The following is a 24293-nucleotide window of genomic DNA, read 5'->3' as shown; positions in this document are numbered from 1 at the left end:
TTCATTATTTTCTCAACCGAGTACTGGTGGCGTGGGGATGAGAAAGGAATATGTTCGCGGGTTGTAGCGAGTTAAAGCGGAAAAGAGACTTTTCTGATGGGAAAGAAAAACTACCGTATATACCGCAGGCCTAGAGCGCACGACTTTTCTGATGGGAACTAGCTTTTACCACATCGACAAGTCCGAACCTAGACAAGTCCCAATCTCGACAGAGGTTGGTCCGAATCTAGACAAAGGTTGGTTCGAACATCGACAAAGGCTGATGCAGTTTTGTGAATTTACTGCTTAAAGTTATTGTTTATTTCTTTTTATGATTCTAGGGCGATAATTACTAACAGGAAAAGTTACTGTTGCAATCTTTGAGGGTTTGTTATTAAACAAGTTATAGTGCTGTTGTAGTTAGTTGTGTAATGGGTGCTGTACAAATGTATCAAATAGGTGCTGTACTTAGGGTGGTGCTTCCTGGTGAAATCCCAAAAACGTAGACTTTTGATAGCTACTTTACTAAAGAGAACATAATGCACCCACTCACAAACACAAGAAGTGATTACCTTAAAAAGTTAACTAAAAGAGAAGTTTCTTGATTCTCTTTTAATTAACTTAAAAAGTTAATTAAAAGAGAATCAAGGCAGAAATGCAGTTTGCTGTGATCATCGTAGTTACTGACACTACTTGTGACTTGCACTCAAGTTTTCAACTTCTTGACTTAGATTTTTTAAAAGTTCATCAATGAGATTGTAGGCCTATTATATAGGAATTATTTGCCCATAGTTGGTAATAAACTTGATTTAGTCAATTACTTTCTCGTACTTTTCTATTGGTTGTAAATACATTTAGCAAAATTTACTAATTCACTTTCACCCATTTTTTATTCTTTTAACTACTTATGCTTTGACAAGTTTTTTGCATATAAGAACTGCCTATATTCAGCATTAATTTTACATGTTTCGCTGTGTAGTACTTAGATTTACTTGCAATTGACGACTGGTTGATAAATGCAGAGATCACGGCCAAATTTGGTTGGGGTCTGGCTTACTTGTTTGGTTCAAGAACAACAACTTAGAGTTATAACATTTTTGCCATATGATATCTTTATGTTTCTAAGCCAAAGTTACATTAATACAAATACATTTTGCTAAACCCTTTTAGGGTTGGTGAAACACAAAGTTTCTCACTATGATTTTCACATTGATTTCACGTTGATTTCACAGCGTACCGGTCGCATTATGCTTTGGATTGTTCCATGTAGTGAACTTCTTTTGACGCAAGCCTTTTTTTGCTGGTGATTGTATTAAATAGTAGATTCAAAGATTGTGTGCCAAATAGTATGTAGCAGCAGAAGACCCTCTTTCACATTTTAACCTCAATAATAAGGGTAAAAATGCAATCTCTCCAACCTTAATTAAAATACAAAAACTATAGGTACTTGTTGCTTCACCTCAATATTAAAAATAGGGTTCAGTAACCATTTGGTGATCTTGAAAGCAGAGGTTTAGAGAGGTAAAATTGTTTGTTTGTTTATTGCACGAGCTGTTTATAATAGTGTACGTAGGCTGTTGAAACAAACGCTCACTCTCATCCAGGTTTGGTTGACCGTAACACTGATCAATTGTGAGAATAACTGCAGTTATAGTAAAAGATGTATTTAGTGAAGGTAGTAATTGTTTGCTTTTCACATTTTTCAGTGACATATTCTCTCCGCTCAAGTGCCAGCCATTTATCCAGTGTGAGAGTTGCTCCTACTGCCTAACTTAGTATTGAGCTGACTGAAGCAGTAGCCCATAGCTGTTTGGTGATAGCAATTATTCTAGCATCACATATCTCTAAAACTATTGCCAAATGTGATAAGAAGTCAACAACGCCATTGCAGTTGTAAAATCTCAAACTCATCGAGCATACAAGCAGTGTAAATGTCTAGTGCTATTCATGAGTTCTGATAAATTCTAAAAATGAACTCATATGGTCAAGTCTCATCGTTGAATATATTGAATAGTACTGCCTATAGCCCTATACACTTATCTGTTCTCTTGCATTCTATCAAGCATGGTTGTACCCACTATGCCAAGTATTATAAATCCAAAGCTCCAGTTGACAATTTAGAAAAATAATCTTCCGTGGTGACCCATATACATGTAATTTTTATACTAAACCTTTTGTTATAGGTGGAATCTATATTAGTTCTAGGGCAAAGGTCGACAATTTGTGACACTTTTTTTCTTCTGTTTCGGCGCCTTGCGACTTTGGAAAATAAATGGTGAGTATTTTGTTAAAATTAAATTTTGCTTTTGCTGATGAAAGCACACTTTGCATTTTATGGTTTGTATTGTGCGTTCATCATTAATCTTTAGATATGCCAATCATTAATATTTAGATATGTTTTGCATTTTTATCTCCTAAATAAGAGGACATGATGCTAACCTGTTACCTGTCATTTTGCATTTTTCAGTCAGCACGGGTTGTGTAAGGTTGGGTCTTTCTTTCTTAAACACAAGGATCGATTAGTGTAACTGCCAATAGCCAAGTGAAAAATGAATTTTTTGCAGCAGTTCATTGATTTCATAAATGTATTGTAGCATAATTTTTTGTACATAGCATACAGGTTATAGGTATATACACACATATAATGTATATATATGTCAAAATGGGTGCTTTCGTTTTATTGGAAGGTGGTTCTAAAAAGCTCTTTGAATAGAAAAGGCTGTCAACCCCTGCTCTAGACTAAAGCGTAGTACCCATATCAGCTGCAAAACCTTTGCCGTAATCTTGCTGGGATTACACTTGCATCACACTTGAGGTGCTCAGCAGTGTATGTTGACATAAAGCTGTGTTGCTGGTGATCATAAATTTGATCCTGGTGAACATTGATATGCGATGCATAAAAATGGTAGCTCATCATGCCATTTCGAAAGAGCTGACCTTCACTTGTACAATGCATTTTGGGAAGGTATTGCATGCGCCTCGTTGCAAAAGTTAAACAACGCTAAACTCTTGCATTGACCGCCGGCAACTACCAACGGTACTGGAGGAATAGGTTTCCATTTCACAGCCTATAGCCTTGCGATACTGCCATTGGTGTTTGCAGCGTATGTGGAAAACAGGTTTAAACCATAACTGCCACGAACAACTTTTATCGTATTTACTAGGTAAATCAGACATGCTGATTCCGATTTTGTAATCAAAATAAAGATTAGGCCACCAACTTTCAGAGTAATAAAGGATTTTTTATAGCGTTTTAATATCGGTCTCGAAAACAACACGATCGATCGGCATAACAAGCTCCGCCCCTAAATACTTGACGTAACCTAGCTTTTTAGGAACAGAAGTTACGTAGAGATGTTTAGACCGATTTAGAATAATAGAGATGGGTGTTTTAAAATCTATTAATATCTAAATCCAGCTTTAAAAATAATATCAGTCTTTTCTGAAAGGTAGATAAGCTATTTAGCATTGCATATTTAAAAAGCGGGATAACAACGCTAGCTCGTGATAAAACCGCGCTTTTTGAGCTCATTTTTCTCGGCGTCCAGCCCATTTAAACGTCATGTAACAAGCTGCGAGCAATTTTAAATAGTTTATATCCCTTTCATAAAAGACTGAAATTATTTTACAGGCTGGATTTAGATAATAATGGGTTTTAAGACACCCATCTCTATTATTCTAAATCGGACTAAACTTTCCTAACTTCCATTTCTGAAAAAGCTAGGTTTCGTCACATATTTATGGGCGGAGCTTGTAATGCCTATTGTGTTGTTTTCGAAACGGATATTGAAACGCTTTAAAAAAGCCTAAATGACTTTGAAGGTTAGTGGACTAATCTTTATTTTGAGTACAAAATCGGAATCAGCGTGTCTGATTTACCTAGTAAATACAATAAAAGTTGTTCGTGACAGTTATGGTTTAAAGGTTGACTTGCAACAAAATTCACATCACACTTATTTGGGTATCAGAAAGATTCACCATGTCTTACTCTGCTGTGTTGTAGTTGCAAAATATGTGGAAATGTGATTACAAGCTCTTAAAAGCTCAAAAATGAACAGTTAATCGCAGCCAACACGAAAACGTTGTAGATTAGAATCCCTTTCCAAAACGTCTCAATTGGGACGTAGATGAACAAAATGGCTTCTGTTTACACTTTCATGCAACCTCATTCGTCGAAATAGTGTCACAAATGTAGTTCTCGCATTCAATAAAACCAATGTGTATTGTCCTTACGCGTCTGTTTCATCATCATCGTAATGCTGTCATTTTAAGCACTGATATTTCAAAACCAACCGTAAAAATTTGTTTAATTTTTTAACCTTAGCTCAAAGGAGTGCATATCATCCTCTGATAAACATGACAAGCCCGTTGGTCACCTGGGATAGTCGAAAAATGCTGCAGAAATTATTCGCGCTGTTTGGCAGAAAGTATGGGTCACATGACCAGGTTACAACTAGACGATTAGACCAAGCTGAAACAAAACTGTAAAGTAGCGAGCATCTATATTCGATACAGGCTTTTCGGTCAAACCCGAAGTGTTTGTCACAAACTAGTGCTACGAGACATTTTATATTGAGCCTTTTATTGGCCTTTAATTTCACGTGATGTTATCACGTGTCAAAACAATAACCAAATTGCTTGAGTACGTCAGAGAAATAAATTGATTATGGCGTTTTCATGATGGCGACGATTAACTGTTCATTCTTGAGCTTTTAAGAGCTTGTAATCACATTTGCACATATCTTGCACCTACAACACAGCAGACATGGTGACATTAAGACATGGTGAATCTTTCGATACCAAATAACTGTAATGTGAATTTTGTTGCAAGTCAACGTTTAAAGAATAGAGAAAGCATAATATTATTATGCTTTATTATTCATCTTGAGGTGTTGACTGATGTTCTAAAAAAAAAATCAAGGAGATTGACCGACCAGAAGCTGAGATATAGCCAGCCAAACACAGGTCTACCAAAAAACATAAGTGTTTTGGTAATCATCAATATATGACGTATGAAATCGACTTGTGTGCCATTGGTCAATTAAGCCAACTAATGCGCTCTCCTATAACAATCACGGCGTTTTAATTGGTTTAATCCCTGGAAGTATAGAACAATCAAATTGGGCCTAACAATCATCGCTCCTAGAATTCCGAACCAGTCCCTCTGACGTGTAGATGAGTTTTAGCATAAAATAATTGCACGCATCTATTATTTCGCAACATTTCGCTATCTTGCTAGTTCAGCCCAGTTTTGTTGTTCTCCTACTTAGTTTCCCTATTCAGACTCATCTTTAGCGTTGTTCAGATTTTTTCAACTATAGCTAATAAATGGAATCAATTAAATCAATCATCAATCTCGGTTATCATTTGGAATTTTCTACAAATTATATTAGTTACATCATTTATTCTATGCGCAGTTATATTATTATTTTGTATAATATGCATTATGAATATTATATAAATCATAAAAAATAATCATAGATAAGATAATAGATCAATAGAAAAATCAAAGCAAAAGTTATCGTTTTCTTTTCTTATAGCAAGAGCAGCACGGTCAAGTTAGTCTTTTTAAGATTATGGCTGTAGTGAACTTCCAGTCTGTTAATAGTGACGATAATCATGAAAATCAACTGAATGCTGCAGTAGAAGAATGCTGCAGTAGATACACAGTAGAAAAATGATGAAGGAACAAAAAGTCCCATTCCTATTTCTTATTCTAAACAAACTGCAACTCGCGGATATCGCATATAGACTATACACGCGCCATTCGTTGAAAAGATGATCTTCGGAGCATATCCGTGGAGATCGAGTTAAAATTTGAAGCCCAATAGTCAAAATACGCTCTTCTGCTTTGAAAAATCATGGCGAGGGGTTGTGGGCAAATGCCTTTACCACACAATGTTTGGTTGATTTTTCTGAGAAACCAGAGCTAGTCTGTAAATTATTTACTATCGCGAGAAGCGTTTCACATCTCGTAGCCAAAACAATCATTATACATAACGGCGGTAAGGGTGCGCAACTCCGGCAGATGACCATTAAGTCGATTTTATACGTCACAGTTTTCGGGATTTTCGAAGGGTTTTCCTCTGATTCTTTATTAGGTAGACCTGTGTTTGGCTGGCTATATCTCAGCTTCTAGTGGGTCAATCTCCTTGATTCTTTTTTTAGAACATCAGTCAACACCTCAAGATAACTAATAAAGCATAATAGTATTATGCTTTCTCTATTCTTTAAGCCATTTTTGCAGGACCTGCAGTGCTGCCGTATATGTGAACATAACTTCCTCATGTCATCAACAGCAATATAATGTGAATAATTTCTGTGAAAATCAGACAGTTTTGTCCTTATATATATATATAGCTTAAAGGTTGTTTTCTTGCAACAAGATTCACATTATAGTTATTTGGTATCAAGAGATTCACCATGTCTTACTCTGTTGTGTTGTAGGTGCAAAATATGTGGAAATGTGATTACAAGCTCTTAAAAGCTCAAAACAAACAGTTAATCGCAGCCATCACGAAAACGCTGTAGTTTGGAATCTCTTTATTTCGACGACGTACTCAAACATTGTAGTTATTGTTTTGACACGTGATGTTATCACGTGAAATTTAAGGCCAATAAAAGGCTCAATATAAAATGTCTTGTAGCACTACTTTATGACAAACACTTCAGGTTCTACCGGAAAGCCCGTATGAAATATAGATGCTCGCTACTTTACAGTTTCATTTCAGCCTGGTCTGATCATCCAGTCGTAATCTGATCATGTGATCCATACTTCCTGCCAAATGGCGCGAACAATTTCTACAGCATTTTTCGACTATCACCGGTGACCAACAGGCTCGTCATGTTTATTAGAAGATGATATGCACTCCTTCGAGCTAAGGTTAAAAAATTAAACGAATTTGCACTTCAGGTTTTGAGGTATGAAAATAAATAAATAAATAAATGCTCAAAAATACAGCATTACAATAATGATGAAATAGAAGCGCAAGGACAATAGACATGCTTTTATTGAATGCGTGAAGTATATTTGTGAGAAGATTTCGACAAATGAGGTTGCATGAAAGTGTACACAGAAGCCATCGTGCTCAACCACGTCCAATTTGAGCCGTTTTATAAAGGGATTCCAATCTACGGCGTTTTCGTGATGGCTGCGATTTACTTTTCATTTTTGAGCTTTTAAGAGCTTGTAATCACATTTCTACATATTTGACACCTACAACACAACAGAGTAAGACATGGTGAACCTTTTGATACCAAATAACTGTAATGTAAATTTTGTTGTAAGTCAACCATTAAACTCTCTTGTTAATTGCTTGTAGATTTTGGCCAGTCTCACGCTATGATAGAATGTTGAGGCATATTAATCTCTTATCATTCTGCTTCCTCAGCTTATTTGCTACAGGTGGGTGCTCATGATATTTCCTTATCATCCCTCTTATGATCCAAAACTACAGATTCATTATCATATGGACAGACTGAAGAGTGTCTTTATCATATTCTGCTTGCATGACTATTGCGAGAATCCTTAAGTTAAGTGCATGTACTTCAAAAATAGAATGCATAAGTTGGAGCATTCTACTCAACATAGACTGCGCATAACAAGTTTGCGTGAAATATGTGGCTATAAGATAGGAGCTAAAAGGAAACTATCGGTAGCTGCATGGTTATCTTGCAATATCTTTTTTTGCATTAGTTGTGCTATATTATTGCTAGTCATCAAGTTGTCAGAAGCTTGAAGTGGTCATCTTGGTTGATAGAAGTTTGTGTATTAGGATTTACACTTGATGATTCTGGTATATACCGCTGAAGGTTAGTGCTAGTATAGATCTCAAGCTTTGTTACTCATCCTTCATCAATTCATCTCGTAAATTATTGTAGAAGTTGTAGGGTCATTGGGCCCTTTGGTCGAGTAAGTTTATAGGTCTGTGGTAACACTAATCGTGTTCAGTGGAGTGTTGATGTGGTAACAACTGTTTAGCAGTTTTTCACCCTTGCTTTTGTCTGCCATCATAGCTTATCTAGCCATCTCTCTGGTTCTATGTGCAGTACTATTATAGTCGTGTGTTGTGTTGTTTCTCAAAGCTGTTGTTCACTCTTCCTGATGCTATCTCTTTTTGACTATCATCAATTATCACAGCGCTGCCTGTGAAAGCAATCAATATTGTGTAACCTGTGGGTGACCTTTTTGCTGTGTAGTCACTAACTAAACAAAGCAATTGACCAGAAGATAGTTACTGAAGTTGATCAAACTGTGTTGTTACCAAGGCTTGTCTCTCGTGCCTGTGCCGCATCAATCAATAGACTTATTGATTATTGGATTTCACCATAGCAGCAGTAAGACAGGCTTTTGTTTGTTCATCGACTATTAGAACTGGTGCCGAGATGCTCTACGTATTGTTGAATAAAGGATGATAGGTTCAACTGCTGCATGTTGAATGTTGCAGTTGCTGGCAGTCAACGATACCAATCATGTGAGGCATTTGTTGATGGAGAAAGAGCTCTTGCTCGATCTAGCTACGAATACTTCTATGAAGTGGTGTTAGATGGCCGAGGTGTCAGCCCACATGCTGAAGTGATGTTCAGGGTCCCTGTAGATCCATTGCCTGTAAGTGCTTAACTTTTTCAGCTACTACTATTGAGTGTTGCCTGGGTGAAGGCCTATTTCCTGTTGTGCAATTGACGTTTTCTAGAATGTTTTATGAGGTCGCATTGCAAAAGCAGCTAATCGAATTTGCACTACAAGCATGCTCTCTCGAGTGCTGCGAATTATGTGTATCACCTTTGTTCATCTGTGCTGATTGATGAAGCTAGTTTAGTTTATATTGTAGCTAAGTCAAACTAATATTTTCCACTATTGTATAGATTAGAAACCTAAAAATGAGTCATCTTTCCTGATGTCCAAACTCTCGCAATCAAAGTACCTTTTTTCTGACTTGAAAAAAACTGTTCAGTCAGTTTTTTTGCTGATTCACATGTCATTTCCTTGATAACAACTTTTCATCTAAAGTCTGAGTTTTATCATTTTTACTTAGAGCTTCCTGGGCACCACAAACACCTGATGTTGAGGGATTTGCAAAACTAGCAAATCTTTTCTTGGGGCACCCACACGAATCACAGGAGTTGTCCATACAATTAATAATAAAACTACAATATATCGTAAACATCGTATGTTGGATATTGGTAAGACTGAAACTTATATCAAATACAGTGGACCCCTGGGTATGGCGTCTCTGTCTTACGGGTTTTTCGCTTTATGATGTAGAGCACAAAGATTTTACAGTCCTTTGTTACGGCATTTCCCTTGCCATATGACATCAACAAAAATGTTTCTCAAAATTAAAATTTTGGCAATTGGTGTGCTGCATACGTCGGAATCGAGAAGATGCCGATATGCTGTTCATCAAAATCCTTTCCACAAAGCCTGAAAGAGATACGATGCTCTTTCTCTGTTCAGCATTCTTCGTGTCTCATAAAGGCTTGATCTTGTGCGAGTGAAGCGATATCAAATTTATAGTACATTTTAATGATTAATATAATATTTACTATAAACTTTAATTCATTATATACAACTACAGTCTACCCTCAGGATATGATTACCCTGATAAATGATTTTTTTACCTTACGAAGTGGAACATGTTGATTTTTCACCTCACCATACAAATCTTTTTCCACCATACGAATTCAACAAACATTTTGCGCGAGAGTTCAAATTGGGCAGTTGGTGTGCTTATTATGTGGTCAAAATAACAAAGACACTGAGATGCTGTTCGCCGAAGATATTTTCACAACGCCTGAAAGAGACACGATCACCGATTTCTCTCAGTTAAGCCATTCTCGTGTGTAAAACGGTAATATTTTCCCTTCAAAACCAATAGCAAAGTTGGAGTTGCGATTCCTTCATAGAGAAGGCTTAGTAGTCAGACAACTTCTCTTAACCTGCTAACAAAAATTCACTTCATTACTAAAATAGCTTGGTTGGGTTTTCTTGCTGAAATAGGTTAAAAAATGTTTTAAACAGGTCTGCTAAAAGTTATAGAGAAACCTAAGACCACAGCTTATAAGTGATAAAAAGGACTTTTAGTGATACAAAGTTGAAATTCAGTAAAATGGGTAGTTAAAAATACATACTAAAACTTAGCTTTAAGTGTGTGTGTGTTTAGTAAAGTTAACTTATTCAACATGAATTCAAAGTTTTTGTTGTATGTACGTCTGTCTTGAAGGTAAGAACTTTCTATGGTATGTAGCACTGCTCATAGACATTGCAACGTTACTTTTTAATGCAGATCATAACCAATAAATTCACTGAATGTAATAAAGTTACTGTAGGTAACTATAGTTACTAAGGTTAACATACTATTTTGTTACTAATTTTCAATATGTTCAGAACTTATATAAAATGTTGACGATTTTTACCAGGGGATGTTTGCATTATATAATTACTATGGTTTCTATACCACTACATATGATTTTTTCACCATATGATGCCAGCCCTGAATCGGATCAACATCGTATCCTGAGGGTGCACTGTATTATGTTACTAATTTCTAATTTGTACAGTACATATATAAATTTTGATGTTTCTTTTACCAGGGGGAGGGTTTAATCATTAGATAATTACTATGTGTTCCTATTCTACTCTAAACTACAATTTTGCTCATGATACCAACACCAGAACAGATTAATGTTGTACGATGGGGTACACTGTATAATTGTGTTGGATAGTTTTGCTATTTTTACTGTTTGTGACCCACTGCCTAATCACAGACACTCAGATTCACTAAAAGTTTTTACGTTTCGTGTGTAGTCCGACAGTGAAATTCTGTCTGAAAGTTGATAAAGTATTAAAAAATGCAACTCTGGGACTGCTTATTGTCCGATACTCTGTAAGAAACTACCTCCATCGCTTTATTTTGAGCAGGGTTCACATACTTTGGACTGAAGTAGCAGAACGATTGTGGTTGGATGCCTTTTCTTTTACCACCAATGGTCCTTACGTTAGGTGTTTAGTGTTGCGAACAACTTGTATTTGTAGCTGAGTTAAGTAGGCCATCGGAAAGAGGGGACGTTCAACTGCGGGTTCAAATCAAAGACTTTCTTATAAACTATAGTTAGTTAGGGCGCTCCACTTTTTTCCTCACCTAGGGTGTCTCACTTATGGGGTTATCTGATGGGAGGGCATTTTAAATCTAACAGCTCACTCGTGGAGCGCCACCAACATAATTATTCTCATAAGGGATGCACTAAATGGCAACATTAAAAACCATTTGTGTATATATTTTGATTTAACAATATGCTTATGGCGGCCTAAATAACTTATATCCTATGACCTAAATAACCTATATCCTATGGCCTAAATAACCCATATCCTATGACCTAAATAACCCATATCCTATAACCTAAATAACCTAGATCCTATGGCCTAAATAACCCATATCCTATGACCTAAATAACCTATATCCTATGGCCTAAATAACCCATATCCTATAACCTAAATAACCTATATCTTATGGCCTAAATAACCCATATCCTATGGCCTAAATAACCTATATCCTATGGCCTAAATAACTCATATCCTATGGCCTAAATAACCTATATCTTATGGCCTAAATAACCCATATCCTATGGCCTAAATAACCCATATCATATGGCCTAAATAACCCATATCCTATGGCCTAAATAACCCATATCATATGGCCTAAATAACCCATATCATATGGCCTAAATAACCCATATCCTATAACCTAAATAACCTATATCTTATGGCCTAAATAACCCATATCCTATGGCCTAAATAACCTATATCCTATGGCCTAAATAACTCATATCCTATGGCCTAAATAACCTATATCTTATGGCCTAAATAACCCATATCCTATGGCCTAAATAACCCATATCATATGGCCTAAATAACCCATATCCTATTGCCTAAATAACCTATATCTTATGGCCTAAATAACCCATATCCTATTGCCTAAATAATCCATATCACATTTGCATCTCTAAATAATGTTATGCACCAGCTAATAGACCTTTGTGCGAACATCAGACTGAACATTTGAGCTTGACAAAATTACTGGCAGCTTCATTAACCGTGTAACAGATATAAATGTTTGACCAACTTTGGCTCAGAGAAACTCTGATCCATAGGAGGATTATTATAAAGGTATTCAAGTGTTTAACATTTGTCATGGAACAAATAGAGCAAAGAGTGATGAATATTTTTGAAGTTTTGGCAAGAGTTCTTAGTGGAATGTAGAAAAGCTCTTCGTGGATTTGGTAGAAATTTATGATCCGTAGAGAAAACATTAGCTTGATGAAATTCCTGTTTCAATGAAGTGTATCATGCAGGCCTCGCATAAGAATGTTTTTGCGAAGTCATTGATAAACACTTTTTTCTTAGTTGCTGATCTTAGTTGCTGATATCTTCTAACTGTCAGCTGAGCTTAATATCAATTTTGGCTGCCTTTCATTAAAGATGTGGTTGCGTCAAAAAGGTCGATTTTATGAAATTAAGACCAATAAAAGGCTAAAACATCAACTGCAATTTGATGTCATTTTTGTCTTTGTAGACTAATCCTGTCCAGAGATATATGCGTTTGAATGAAGCCATTTTTTAAAAAGCTCAGATTCCAGCGGGTTCTTCATTTGTGACGTAACGGAGTGATACATCTGAAAAGAGTCCACGAGCGATAAATATACGATCGCTTCATTAGCCAATCATCAGCACGAAATTTTTATATAGGTCGTAATAAATGTTATCACTCATAGAATGCGTTGTCTGTGATCTCAAAGTTAGGGATTTTACTCTATTATTAAATCGCATCGACATCGATATCTACTAAATTATTTAACATCGTTACTTTAATGAATTACTCGATCGACACGTTTTATTGATGAACAACAGAATTGTAAAAATGCTTCCAGTTACTGCCAAGGTGACTCTGAGTTTTCTGAGCATCAGGTGATTAAAGTTTGGGACAGACAGCTTATAGTTAGAGCTGACAGGCGTCAGCAGCAGTATGCTACAGAGGAAGATAGGAGAATGGAGGTAAATCTATCTTTTACTTGGAGTCTCCTATAGATATACTGTTGTGTTTACATTCAGATTATCTTTCCCTGTTTGAAGCTATTATGTAATTTCCTGTGCGCGATAAGAATACACAGTGAGTTGTTGACGGCTTCTTTTTAATTCATAGCATCTAGCAATACAATGGCTTAGATTGATGAATATACTAAAGGTAATAATTTTAGTACTCATGAATACATTCACTAATTAATAGAATTATAACTTTTTGCTATCACCAATATTATACTGTTATACCATTTTATAATTTTTTATCGTTTCACCTAGCTATATTTGCTTCAAATTTTCTTAGGCAGTTTTAGCTAGTAAATTAGTTTATGATTAGACTTGAGATGTTCACTTCTCACTTGTAGAAAGTGAGGAAAATCGATTGATCAATGCACATCTTTAACTTCCAGAACCAAAGCTTCGAATCGTTGGCTTGGCGTACTTATGCTTTTGTTAAAGGTTGACTTGCAACAAAATTCACATTACGGTTATTTGATATCAAAAGATTCACAATGTCTTACTCTGTTGTGTTGTAGGCGCAAAATATGTGGGAATGTGATTACAAGCTTATAAAAGCTAAAAAACGAACAGTTAATCGCAGCCACACGAAACCGCCGTAGTTTGGATTCTCTTTTCAAAACGGCTCAAATGTGACGTAGTTGTGGTAGATGGTTTCTGTTTACACTTTCATGCAACCGTATTCGTCGAAATATTTTCACAAAATACTTCAACGCATTCAATAAAATCATGTCTATTGTTCTTACGGGTCTGTTTTATCGTCATTGTAATGCCGTCGCCTTTAGCAGTGATATCTTATAACTTGCCGTAAAAATTCATTTAATTTTTTAACCTTACCTCGAAGGAGTACATATTATTGTCTGATAATCATGACGAGCCTGTTGGTCACCTGTGATAATCGAAAAGTACTGCAGAAATTATTTTCGAAGTATTGGGTCACATGATCAGATTACGACTTGACGATTAGATCAAGCCGAAACAAAACTGTAAAGTAGCGAGCATCTATATTTGGTACGGGGTCTTCGGTAAAACTCGAAGTGTTTGTCATAAACTAGTGCTACGATAAGTTTATATTGAGCTTCTTATTGGCCTTTCAATTCACGTGAAAACATCACGTGACAAGACAATAACCAAACTGTCATGACTACGTCAGAGAAATAAACGGATTCCAATCTACGGCGGCTTTTCGTTTTTGAGCTTTTAAGAGCTTGTAATCACATTTCCACATATTTGGCACCTACAACACAACAGAGTAAGACATGGGGAATCTTTTGATACCAAATAACTGTAATGTGAATTTTGTTGCAAGTCAACCTATAAGGTTAGAGCTAATATAATAAATTAATGGTTATATATTATATTATGGTTAAATATAGTTTAAAGTGAAAAAAATATAATTTTTTATTGAGCAAAACCTTTTTAGTGCATTCAAATGAAAAAACAGGTGATGTCCGCGCCCAAAATGCATGTTCATTTTTGACCACTGAATTACAAAAAACCAATATTCAGAGTTAAAAATGTTATTTTATAAGCACCAAACGACGTATCTGTCAATAAACATTCATATATTTGTCATAAACTGTGTTTTCATTGCATGATCCAGTCTCAAAACTTGAAAATTGATTTTCTCAAAACTGCAAAAGTGTGACATCACTGGTTTTTCCATTGGGGTCTTCATTTATTTATTTTTAAAATTACACTCGCAATCTATCTAACTCCCAAGTTGAAAGCTTTCAGTAGATACGCGTTAGAATGACGTATCTGTGAATGACATATATTTATTGCATTTGTTTTATTTATTACAGGATGTTTATGTGATCCCTCCAGCGAAGCGACTTTTTCAGTGTGGAAACTGCAATAAATGAGAAAGAGAGACTTGAATGTGTGCTGCAAAAACCATAATGTTTTGTTTGAGTTTGCTGCAGTAGATGAATTTGTCCTATTGTCTGAGCTGAAACTATGTGAGTGGCCACGGCTTGGATGAATATTTTTAATAAAAGCTTTACGCCAAGATGAAAATTTTTTGCTTGAAAAAATTATATGATAAAATAATATTGTTGAAAATGATGCAAAACATGATTTGCAGAACATTGAATACATCATAGCCCTGTTGACATCTGTGCTGAAATCTTGTCTGATAGATGGATTTATGAAGCGTAATCAGAGCTGCGTCGACAGGTACTCTTGCATAGCTCGACTATTCCTTTAGTACTTGAATCAACTAATCAAATGTGACCAGTGAATTTTTTTCTACAACTTGATACCAATAATGACTCGATAACATTGACTATACAATGTACATGACTTTTAGGGACGCAGTTGCTTTCGCCACATATTCTTTTCAAAGACGCAGCTTGCTTATTTTACTTAGTAACTAGTTTCCAGTGTGGTAGTGATGGAACTGTGCCGATACAAAGACCTTATTCTACTTAGTTTCTGGCCACAGCAAACAAACTGCACTACACGTCAGTTTTGCATTTAGTTGGCATGTGTGCGCGCGTGTGTGTGTAGCGCCAGGTTATCGGGTCAACGAAGAGGTTGCAGCCACAGCTGGTTACAGATGAATATCAGATGCAGACATATATGCAAAGAGAATCTTTTGGCTAGAGGATCTGGCTTAGATGTACCTGATTGCATTGACCACTGTAATGATTCATTTTGCCATTGTGGGCACAGCCCTAAAAGCATTGGATGTGTATTCTGTTGAAAAAGATCACAACTCCAAAATAAACACTGAAACTGTACTGTAGCAACTCTGTATTGTTCATTCGGTGACTAAGATCAAACATCTGCGTTACTTATCAGAAATTTATGGCAGTCTTGGCTGTTCTTTATATATTTAGCATCCTGTCTAACCTGTTTGTAGAGCTCAAATGGAGAACAAACATTTCTTTTCCTTAATCCTAATTTAACAAATGAAAGACGAACATGTAATATCAGTGCCGGTAGGACATGCGACGTAAGCTATAACTACTCGCTGAGCATCCCAGAAAATGAAGATGATATACTGGATACAAGAATCGGGCAGATACAGTTATTCAGCAAATACTCATATGTTTGCTTTCTGTCACTTGAAATTGCGCAAGGTGAGTGTCGCATTACTGCATAACAACTCCACTTCGTTGCGTCTTTTTTCAAATATTCCATTGGAAATTTTTTTTTTTATACTTCATGTTTTCTCAAAATTTAGAGTAGGCCTAAAGCATAAGAGAGCTAAAATATGGCATTAATGAGTTATTACTGTACACTTTGCATAGAATCTCAATATTAAATAGTTAATTTACAAGGCAACATGACTGCGGCACTGTCAGCTGGGAGTTGCTTACTCGCTATAAAGGTTTGCAAATGCTTCTATCATATTGCCATATCATTTAGCTTTTAAAAGTTAGTTGAACCACAACAATCTTTACCTTATTGCAATTTGCTCGACCATTGATTTCATTACGATGAATAACGTCTGCATGCCATCTCATTTACTGCTTGATCATTCTTACCATATACATGTACAGGGGACCCCCACCCCTCCACCATCCAGCATTAATTTATTCTGGTGTTGGGCTCGTATGAACCTATAGTAATTATATAATGGCATTCAAAAAGAGACTGGCGGTATATTTCACCAGTGGTTTGTCAAAATTTTAGGAAGCTAAATTTAGTCCTTTTACGGGTGAACCGAATGTTGCCTATATAACTATACTATTGCCATTCTAACTTTCGAACTACATATCATGAGAGAAGCATTTTGTGTAATTGAAATAAAGTAAGAGAGAAAATAAAAACAACTGTAAAGGTTTTCAAGCTTTGTCAAACAACTGTAATTTTTAAGCTTCATATCACGAGGAAAATGTTTTGTGCAGGTCAAATAAACTAAAAATAAATTAAACACCTTTAAAAAGGTTTAAATGTAAATGTAAAATAATTGGTAAGTAATAGCTAATTTAAGTCTGTTTCACTACGATTACCATGAGAGATGATTCGGTAATGATACAATTAATATGAACTGATAAAGCAAATTAAAAATCACGAGTACGTTGAATTAATAATAACAATTCTTGCATAGAGGTGTGTGTGTATAAAAAGGGTTACTGTTCCACTAAAAGCTATCTATCAAAACTTCGAATACGACGATACTGGTACCTCTCGATACTGGTACAAATGTAAAAATGAGATATCGTACTGTCTTTGTTTGACCAAATGGAGAGAGAATGTAGAGGCTCTTCTTATGGAGATAATACAATTGTCAATAATACCGCAAATTTGCGGTAAATGACCGCAAATATAGCAATTGAACCTTACGAAAAACTGAAAATAGAAGTTCAAGAAAACAAGAAATTACTTCTAGTTAATTAATACCGCAAAAGTTTAAAAACCAATCCTCTGCTTTTTCTTTGTCTCTTCACTCAGCCAGCTTTTTGCTCTTGTAAAGGTAAGATCTGAAGCCCAAGCTCAGCCCGAATTTCAGGTCTGGCCCAAAATCTCAATTATTAATTTTGGTTTAGGTCTATTTTCTTTTTCGCTAATTTTTCATAATAATTACATATCTGTATTCGTGTATATTGTATAATAAAACGATTTATGGAAAAAGCTAAAGTAATATACGTTATAAAATAAATAATTTGAATAAAATGAAGAGGCCACTGTATGGCAATTGCTAGTTAGCTCTTTCACTACGGAATCTTTTTGCTGGTTCTCACTATTTTTGCTGTGAAAGCAAGAGTTTCTGTTCCAGAGTTTCTATTTAAATAGTTTGTTGAAATCAGTAGATGCTGAACAGCAATCAAGGCATTTGAAATACAGAAACAATGTTTACTATTTTTGTAGTTTCATAAAACTGGCTATAAAAGAAAAACGCTTTTACCAAAATTCAGACCTCATTTTTTAATATAGAAATGTAGTTATCGGAAATGTGTGAGACTCGATGATAAAGATTTTTGCTAGCGTACACCGCAAAAATACTTTTAGGTCGCGGTCTGCTTATTATTCATCCTAAGCCATGAATCAAAACATATGGAGACCGCGATGTTATGCTGTGAATTCTGAACAGCATAATATCGTGTAAACAGGAATTTAACTGCTTTGTTTATGAGTAAAAAACTTCTTCATCTCTATTCCACTGTGTAAATGGATTTATAATATTTATAAAAGCATGTAGATTCTTTTAACATTAAGAAAACATGCCACATAAACTTTTAGCTTTTTCTAGCTTGGGCCTGAAAATCAAGTTTAGTGGATCTAGCTGAGTCAGGCTTTAATACTCGTTTGCCTGGAGGAGGTCGGGCTGTAATTTTTAGGCCTTATCTTTCCTCTAGCCTGTGGTACAAGAGGCTAAGAGGTATTTGGGCTAGACTGAGAACTAAAAAGCTACTGCACACGATATACTCTATGAGCCCGAGAAGAGAAAGGCTCTATGAGCCTATTTTCTTTTTCTCAACAAGAGAAAGGCTCTATGAGCCTGTCTCTTGTTGAGTGTTGTGATCAATAGCTCATCATGGAGCAATTGACTATTTCTGATTATTGATAGTTTTGTAGAATGACTTGCCACATTTATGCTGGTGATATTTACTCTGCATTATAACACGCTTTCTCACCAATGATCTTTTCAGTACTTTCATGTATTCAGTTTTGGTGGTTCATTTGTGATGAGAGCTTGTGAGAGATATGCTGGCTGATATTTCAGAAAGTCATGATATCGAGGCAACAGCATCTTGGAAGCGTCTTAGTGACAGTATATATGAAGTGAAAGCAAATGTTACTAGTGGCTATCCTAGGCCTTTTATCACCCATCTCAAATGTAATGACAAAGAAGTAAACACAACTACAACTGGCTCTACAGCAGGTGAGTGTAATGACAGAGAAGTAAACACAACTGGCTATACAGCGGGCAAAGAAAACTAAAATGATTAGTCTCATAGGATGGTCAGTGCAATTCTAGTGACTTGGTAAAGTCAAGCTGAGTGGTATGGTCTATTACTGTAAGTGTTCACTAAAGCTTGTTTAGATATCTAAAATTTTACACAATACTAAAACATTAGCTAGTGGTAAATAGTTTTTATGGCAATCTATTGCTGACAATGCTAGTAATTTTCAGCAAATTTCAGTACCGGCGATATTAAATTATTTCAGAGTGTGAATTTTTTTTAGTGAAGTTCATTTGTAACAGTCATTCAGGAGTAGAGCTACAGGTAATAATACACATACAGTGGGACCTTTGCTTATAGATTCTTTAAAGGTTGACTTGCAATAAAATTTACTTTACAGTTATTTGGTATCAAAAGATTCACCATGTCTTACTCTGTTGTGTTGTAGGTGCCAAATATGTGGAAATGTGATTACAAGCTCTTAAAAGCTCAAAAACGAAAAGCCACCGTAGATTGGAATCTCTTTATTTTGATGACGTAGCCATGAAATTTGGTTATTGTCTTGTCACGTGATGTTCTCACGTGAATTGGAAGGCCAATAAAAAGCTCAATATAAAACTTATCGTAGCCCTAGTTTATGACAAACACTTTGGGTTTTACCGAAGACTCCGTATCAAATATAGATGCTCGCTACTTTACATTTTTGTTTCGGTTTGGTCTAATCGGCAAGTCGTAATCTGATCATGTGACCCAATACTTCGAAAATAATTCCTGCAGCACTTTTCGATTATCACAAGTGACCAACAGGCTCGTCATGATTATCAGACAATAATATGTACTCCATGAAGCCAAGGCTAAAAAATTAAACGAGTTTTTACGGTAAGTTATAGGATATCACTGCTAAAAGTGACAGTATTACGATGACGATAAAACAGACGCGTAAGAACAATTGACATGTTTTTATTGAATGCGTGAAGTATATTTGTGAAAATATTTCGACGAATCAGGTTGCATGAAAGTGTAAACAGAAACCATCTCTCACAACTACGTCACATTTGAGCCGTTTTGGAAAGAGAGTCCAAACTACGGCGGTCTCGTGTGGCTGCGATTTTCTGTTCGTTTTTGAGCTTTTAAGAGCTTGTAATCACCTTTCCACATATTTTTCACCTACAACACAACAGAGTTAGACATGGTGAATCTTTTCATATCAAATAACTGTAATGTGAATTTTGTTGCAAGTCAATGAAATATCTTTTTGTAGAAATTTGACTTCAACTTAGGAAAAATGTTTCTAGATAAAAAAGGCCTATAGTATTTTGGCCCATTCGTTTATTTTAAACTTGTTCACATTTTTTGTGTGGGCATAAGGTACAAGGTGTCTTCTCTGTTTCGTTTGCTGTCAAAAGTCAGCAAAACGGCAAGTGTTTCGGTTTTGTTTGTTATATAATTTGGGGTTATCGTATGTCGCATACAGAGTAGGACAACTTTCATTTAACACAATTCAAGTTTTGTGTTTTCTGTATGGTAGCATACATATCTTTTCAGTTCGCCCCAATGTAAAAAAAATCTTTCCATTAATGTTCTTAAAAACATTAATTTTGTGCAATAAAAAACCAAGACAACAATGCAACATCTGCCTGCTCTGACCATCGTTCTCACACCCCTCAGTCCTCGCTTAGCCTCATTTAGACAGCCAACACTAAACAAACAACCATACCGTTTTTAATTTTTATTCATTATTTCTCTGTTCTTTTTTTTTTCCACGTGTACCTTTTCTATTTATTATGTAGTAATATAATTCTAACATGCTTTTGTTACAGGTTTTACAGGTTTTAACAATTACATGTGTTTATGATTTATACAAATATAATACCATGTCTGAGTTTTGTGGAGGCCTGGAATGGATTTGGGCATTTATATGGTAAAATTCGCTGTTACTTATGAAATTTTCTACTTGTGAAAAGGCTTGCAGAACGAATTAATTTCGTAAGTAGAGGTACCACTGTACATTTAAGGCATACAAGGAAAAATGCTCATAAAATTATTTTCAATCAAGTAATTTATTTGGAAACACTTGCGTGGTCTTATGTGTAAAGTTTCCATTTGTTTAGCTACACGTACTTTGTATTAGCATCAATGTCTGTGCAATTAAAACATTAATTTATATATGTATAGAATTTTTCATCAAAGTTGGCAATTTTGCGTTGTTTCTTTTATCCTACCATTGTATTCCTCAGTTTATACATAGCGTTGTCACAGGCTGCTCTGTTAACTTGAAAATAAAATTGATTAAAGGTTGACTTGCAACAAAATTCACATTACAGTTATTTGGTATGAAAAGATTCACCATGTCTTACTCTGTTGTGTTGTAGGTGCCAAATATGTGGGAATGTGATTACAAGCTCTTAAAAGCTCAAAAACGAAAAGCCGCCGTAGATTGGAATCCGTTTAGTTCTCTGACGTAGTCATGACAGTTTGGTTATTGTCTTGTCACGTGATGTTTTCACGTGAATTGAAAGGCCAATAAGAAGCTCAATATAAAACTTATCGTAGCACTAGTTTATGACAAACACTTCGGGTTTTACCGAAGACCCCGTATCAAATATAGATGCTCGCTACTTTACAGTTTTGTTTCGGCTTGATCTAATCGTCAAGTCGTAATCTGATCATGTGACCCAATACTTCGCAAATAATTTTTGCAGCACTTTTCGATTATCACAGGTGACCAACAGGCTCGTCTTGATTATCAGACAATGATATGTATTCTTTCGAGGTAAGGTTAAAAAATTAACTGATTTTTTATGGAAAGTTATAGGATATCACTGCTAAAATTGACAGCATTACAATGACGATAAAATAGACGCGTAAGAACAATAGACATGGTTTTATTGAATGCGTGAAGTATATTTGTGAAAATATTTCGATGAATAAGGTTGCATGAAAGTGTAAACAGAAACCACCTCCTACAACTACGTCACATTTGAGCCGTTTTGAAAAGAGAGTCCAAACTACGCCGGTCTCGTGTGGCTGCGGTTAACTGTTCGTTTTTGAGCTTTTAAGAGCTTGTAATCACATTTCCACATATTTTGCACCTATAACACAGCAGAGTAAGACATGGTGAATCTTTTGATACCAAATACATGTAACTGTAATGTGAATTTTGTTGCAAGTCAACCTTTAAGTATGTTCTATAAGAAGCAATATGTCCAATAGAAAGAGCTGCAATGTATTTCTTATCCTTGTCTATAGTTTCACCATACAGTATTTACTTGGATGATAATCAGGAGTTTTACAGGTAAACTGCATTTGTAATTTTGTAAAAAATAAGGAATAATGGCTTGTCTTTCATCATTGCACAGTTCCATTACATTGTTACTCTTACATCATTATAGTTATGTTGTGATCATTACATTGTTATTGTTACATTTCGTTCATTTCATTGTCATTATAAAGTTACTGTTACATTGGTATTGTTTCATTGTTACTGTTGCACTGCATGTAAATTACTAAAAATATCACTTAATCCATCTTCTGCTTTTAAACATATACACTGGTTGTGATCGTAATTATGGGACCGTATAAAATAAACATGTTGTTTATTTTTAATTCATAGTTAAGTATTTATTAGATGAATTATGACAATATGCTCATCAGTCAAAAGCTAAGTATGTTCTGCACATGAATATTAATAAATGCCAAGTGATATTTGCCTTTTTAGCTTGGTTTTGGTGTAACATAGCCAGTTGTAGCTGCACATTAGGACACGATAGTCCAATAAAAACCAAGTTCACATTCGCCAATGCATTGGCCAACTTCAACATGCGAATTACAAATAACTACTCAGACGTTCAGCAGCACCCTATGCCACTTTGTTACGTCTTTGTGTGCTGTGAAACGCACGACGTGACGCAATCATGAACATCTTCACATTTGAAGAATACCTGGCAAAATGTGTAAAGTGTGTAAAATCTCAAAACGTATGGGAGATTCTGTAATTTTTTATTAAGAGGTTGCAATGGGATTAGACTGTCACCATGAAACTAGATTAACAAGATAGGATGAAATGGTGGTCCAATAAAAAGATTTTATTTCTTGTGAATACTTTTGGTATCAGACAGAGTGTCTGCAAAACTCGCTTCTCAAATATTAATATTGTGTGTGGCCAGAGATAATAAGGAAGGTCAGTTTTTTGTCGTAGATGAAAAAGAACCGGAGACATTACTCTCATAGTTACGATCATTTCTGTAGTTGCTATTATTTATTCTAACATCGACTGAGTTTACGAGGGAATGTTACGGAGGTACAGTTCTTAAAACCCTTCATTACCTTTGTAGATAGCCTCTTAGTACCTGACATAGAGAAACTGAGGAGTGCACACTGTACCGTCACTCTTAGTAACAGATTCTCGTCTAAAGAACTTACTCTAAACCCGCTACACCTTCCCCCATTGCTAACAACAACGACAACACCGAATCAAGGATCGAACAACTCAAATCAACTAGTATCTGTTATCATTGGACTTGTTGTACTAGCAGTAGTCTTAATTTTGATAATTGTGGTTATTATTGTAAGAAAACATAAATTGACATCCAATGTAAATATTGTTAATCAAGTCCATCCGGCATCTGACAATGTAAATGAAGAGACAGAAGATGTTGAAAGCTGTACTAGTATACCAAAACACCAACCTCCCCTCCCTGGACCAACTATGGACAACATATCAGCCAATGTATCAATTGACACATCTGGACTCGGAGATGAAGTGACTGAGCCTAGCCCAAACTCTAGTCTGGAGCTGGAGCCAACCAGAGATGGCTGCATTTATCCGGTTGCTGAAAGTGGTGCTACCGTACCAATCTCATCCAACCAGGATCAAACTTCACTCTCAGAACGAAATTCTACGAGTTGTTGTGTCGCTATTGCTAGTGATGGGGATGATAAAACAGGGGTGTTAGATGAATGCAAACAGACGAGTTAAATCAACATGGTTGACATAGTGACAATCACTGCATTTACAGACGATGTGCAACGGTTTAAGGCTTGTTTTAATTAGCTCCTAAGCAATTTGATTGTTGGAATTGGTTCATCGGAGTCGGCTGTTGGCAGAAAACATTCATGTGTTTTTTAATTTTGTATTTGTTTTCTGTTAATTTTTTTATTGTGCAATATCAATCCGGTCAATTTTAACAGTTGAAATACTGTTTATATATATTTTTTGCTACACAAATAGGTTTGCTATATCAATAGAATCAGCGTCATCAATCAGCCCAATAGTTATTTTTTCCGGGTTTGTCCCTGTTCGTAAAATAATCTGTTGTTTTAGTAAAAATATTTTGTCTGCTACTTACTGAAGAACTAGAAAA

The 24293-nt window shown here is 35.6% G+C and overlaps 1 protein-coding gene across 1 annotated transcript; it reads left to right on the top strand.

The window, feature by feature from the left end:
• Nucleotides 1–219: 219 nt before the first annotated feature.
• Nucleotides 220–24195, top strand: LOC137395030 (uncharacterized). Its single transcript, XM_068081817.1, has 6 exons — nucleotides 220–236; nucleotides 7302–7384; nucleotides 8427–8587; nucleotides 15939–16158; nucleotides 18750–18908; nucleotides 23265–24195. The coding sequence occupies exons 2-6, from the start codon at nucleotides 7330–7332 to the stop codon at nucleotides 23906–23908; spliced, it is 1239 nt and encodes a 412-aa protein (XP_067937918.1). The 5' UTR covers nucleotides 220–236; nucleotides 7302–7329; the 3' UTR covers nucleotides 23909–24195.
• Nucleotides 24196–24293: the final 98 nt, after the last annotated feature.

The sequence above is a fragment of the Watersipora subatra genome, chromosome 4 (assembly GCF_963576615.1).
Source record: "Watersipora subatra chromosome 4, tzWatSuba1.1, whole genome shotgun sequence".
NCBI lineage: Eukaryota > Metazoa > Bryozoa > Gymnolaemata > Cheilostomatida > Watersiporidae > Watersipora > Watersipora subatra.
Note: the sequence above shows the minus strand (reverse complement) of the source record. Positions and strands in the feature narration are given on the sequence as shown.

Coding starts and splice junctions, on each gene's coding strand:
- LOC137395030 (XM_068081817.1), top strand. CDS start 7,330: ATGTTGAGGCATATTAATCTCTTATCATTCTGCTTCCTCAGCTTATTT. Junction 8,588..15,938: donor TCCCTGTAGATCCATTGCCT/GTAAGTGCTTAA, acceptor ACCTGTTTGTAG/AGCTCAAATGGAGAACAAAC. Junction 16,159..18,749: donor GTCACTTGAAATTGCGCAAG/GTGAGTGTCGCA, acceptor CTGATATTTCAG/AAAGTCATGATATCGAGGCA.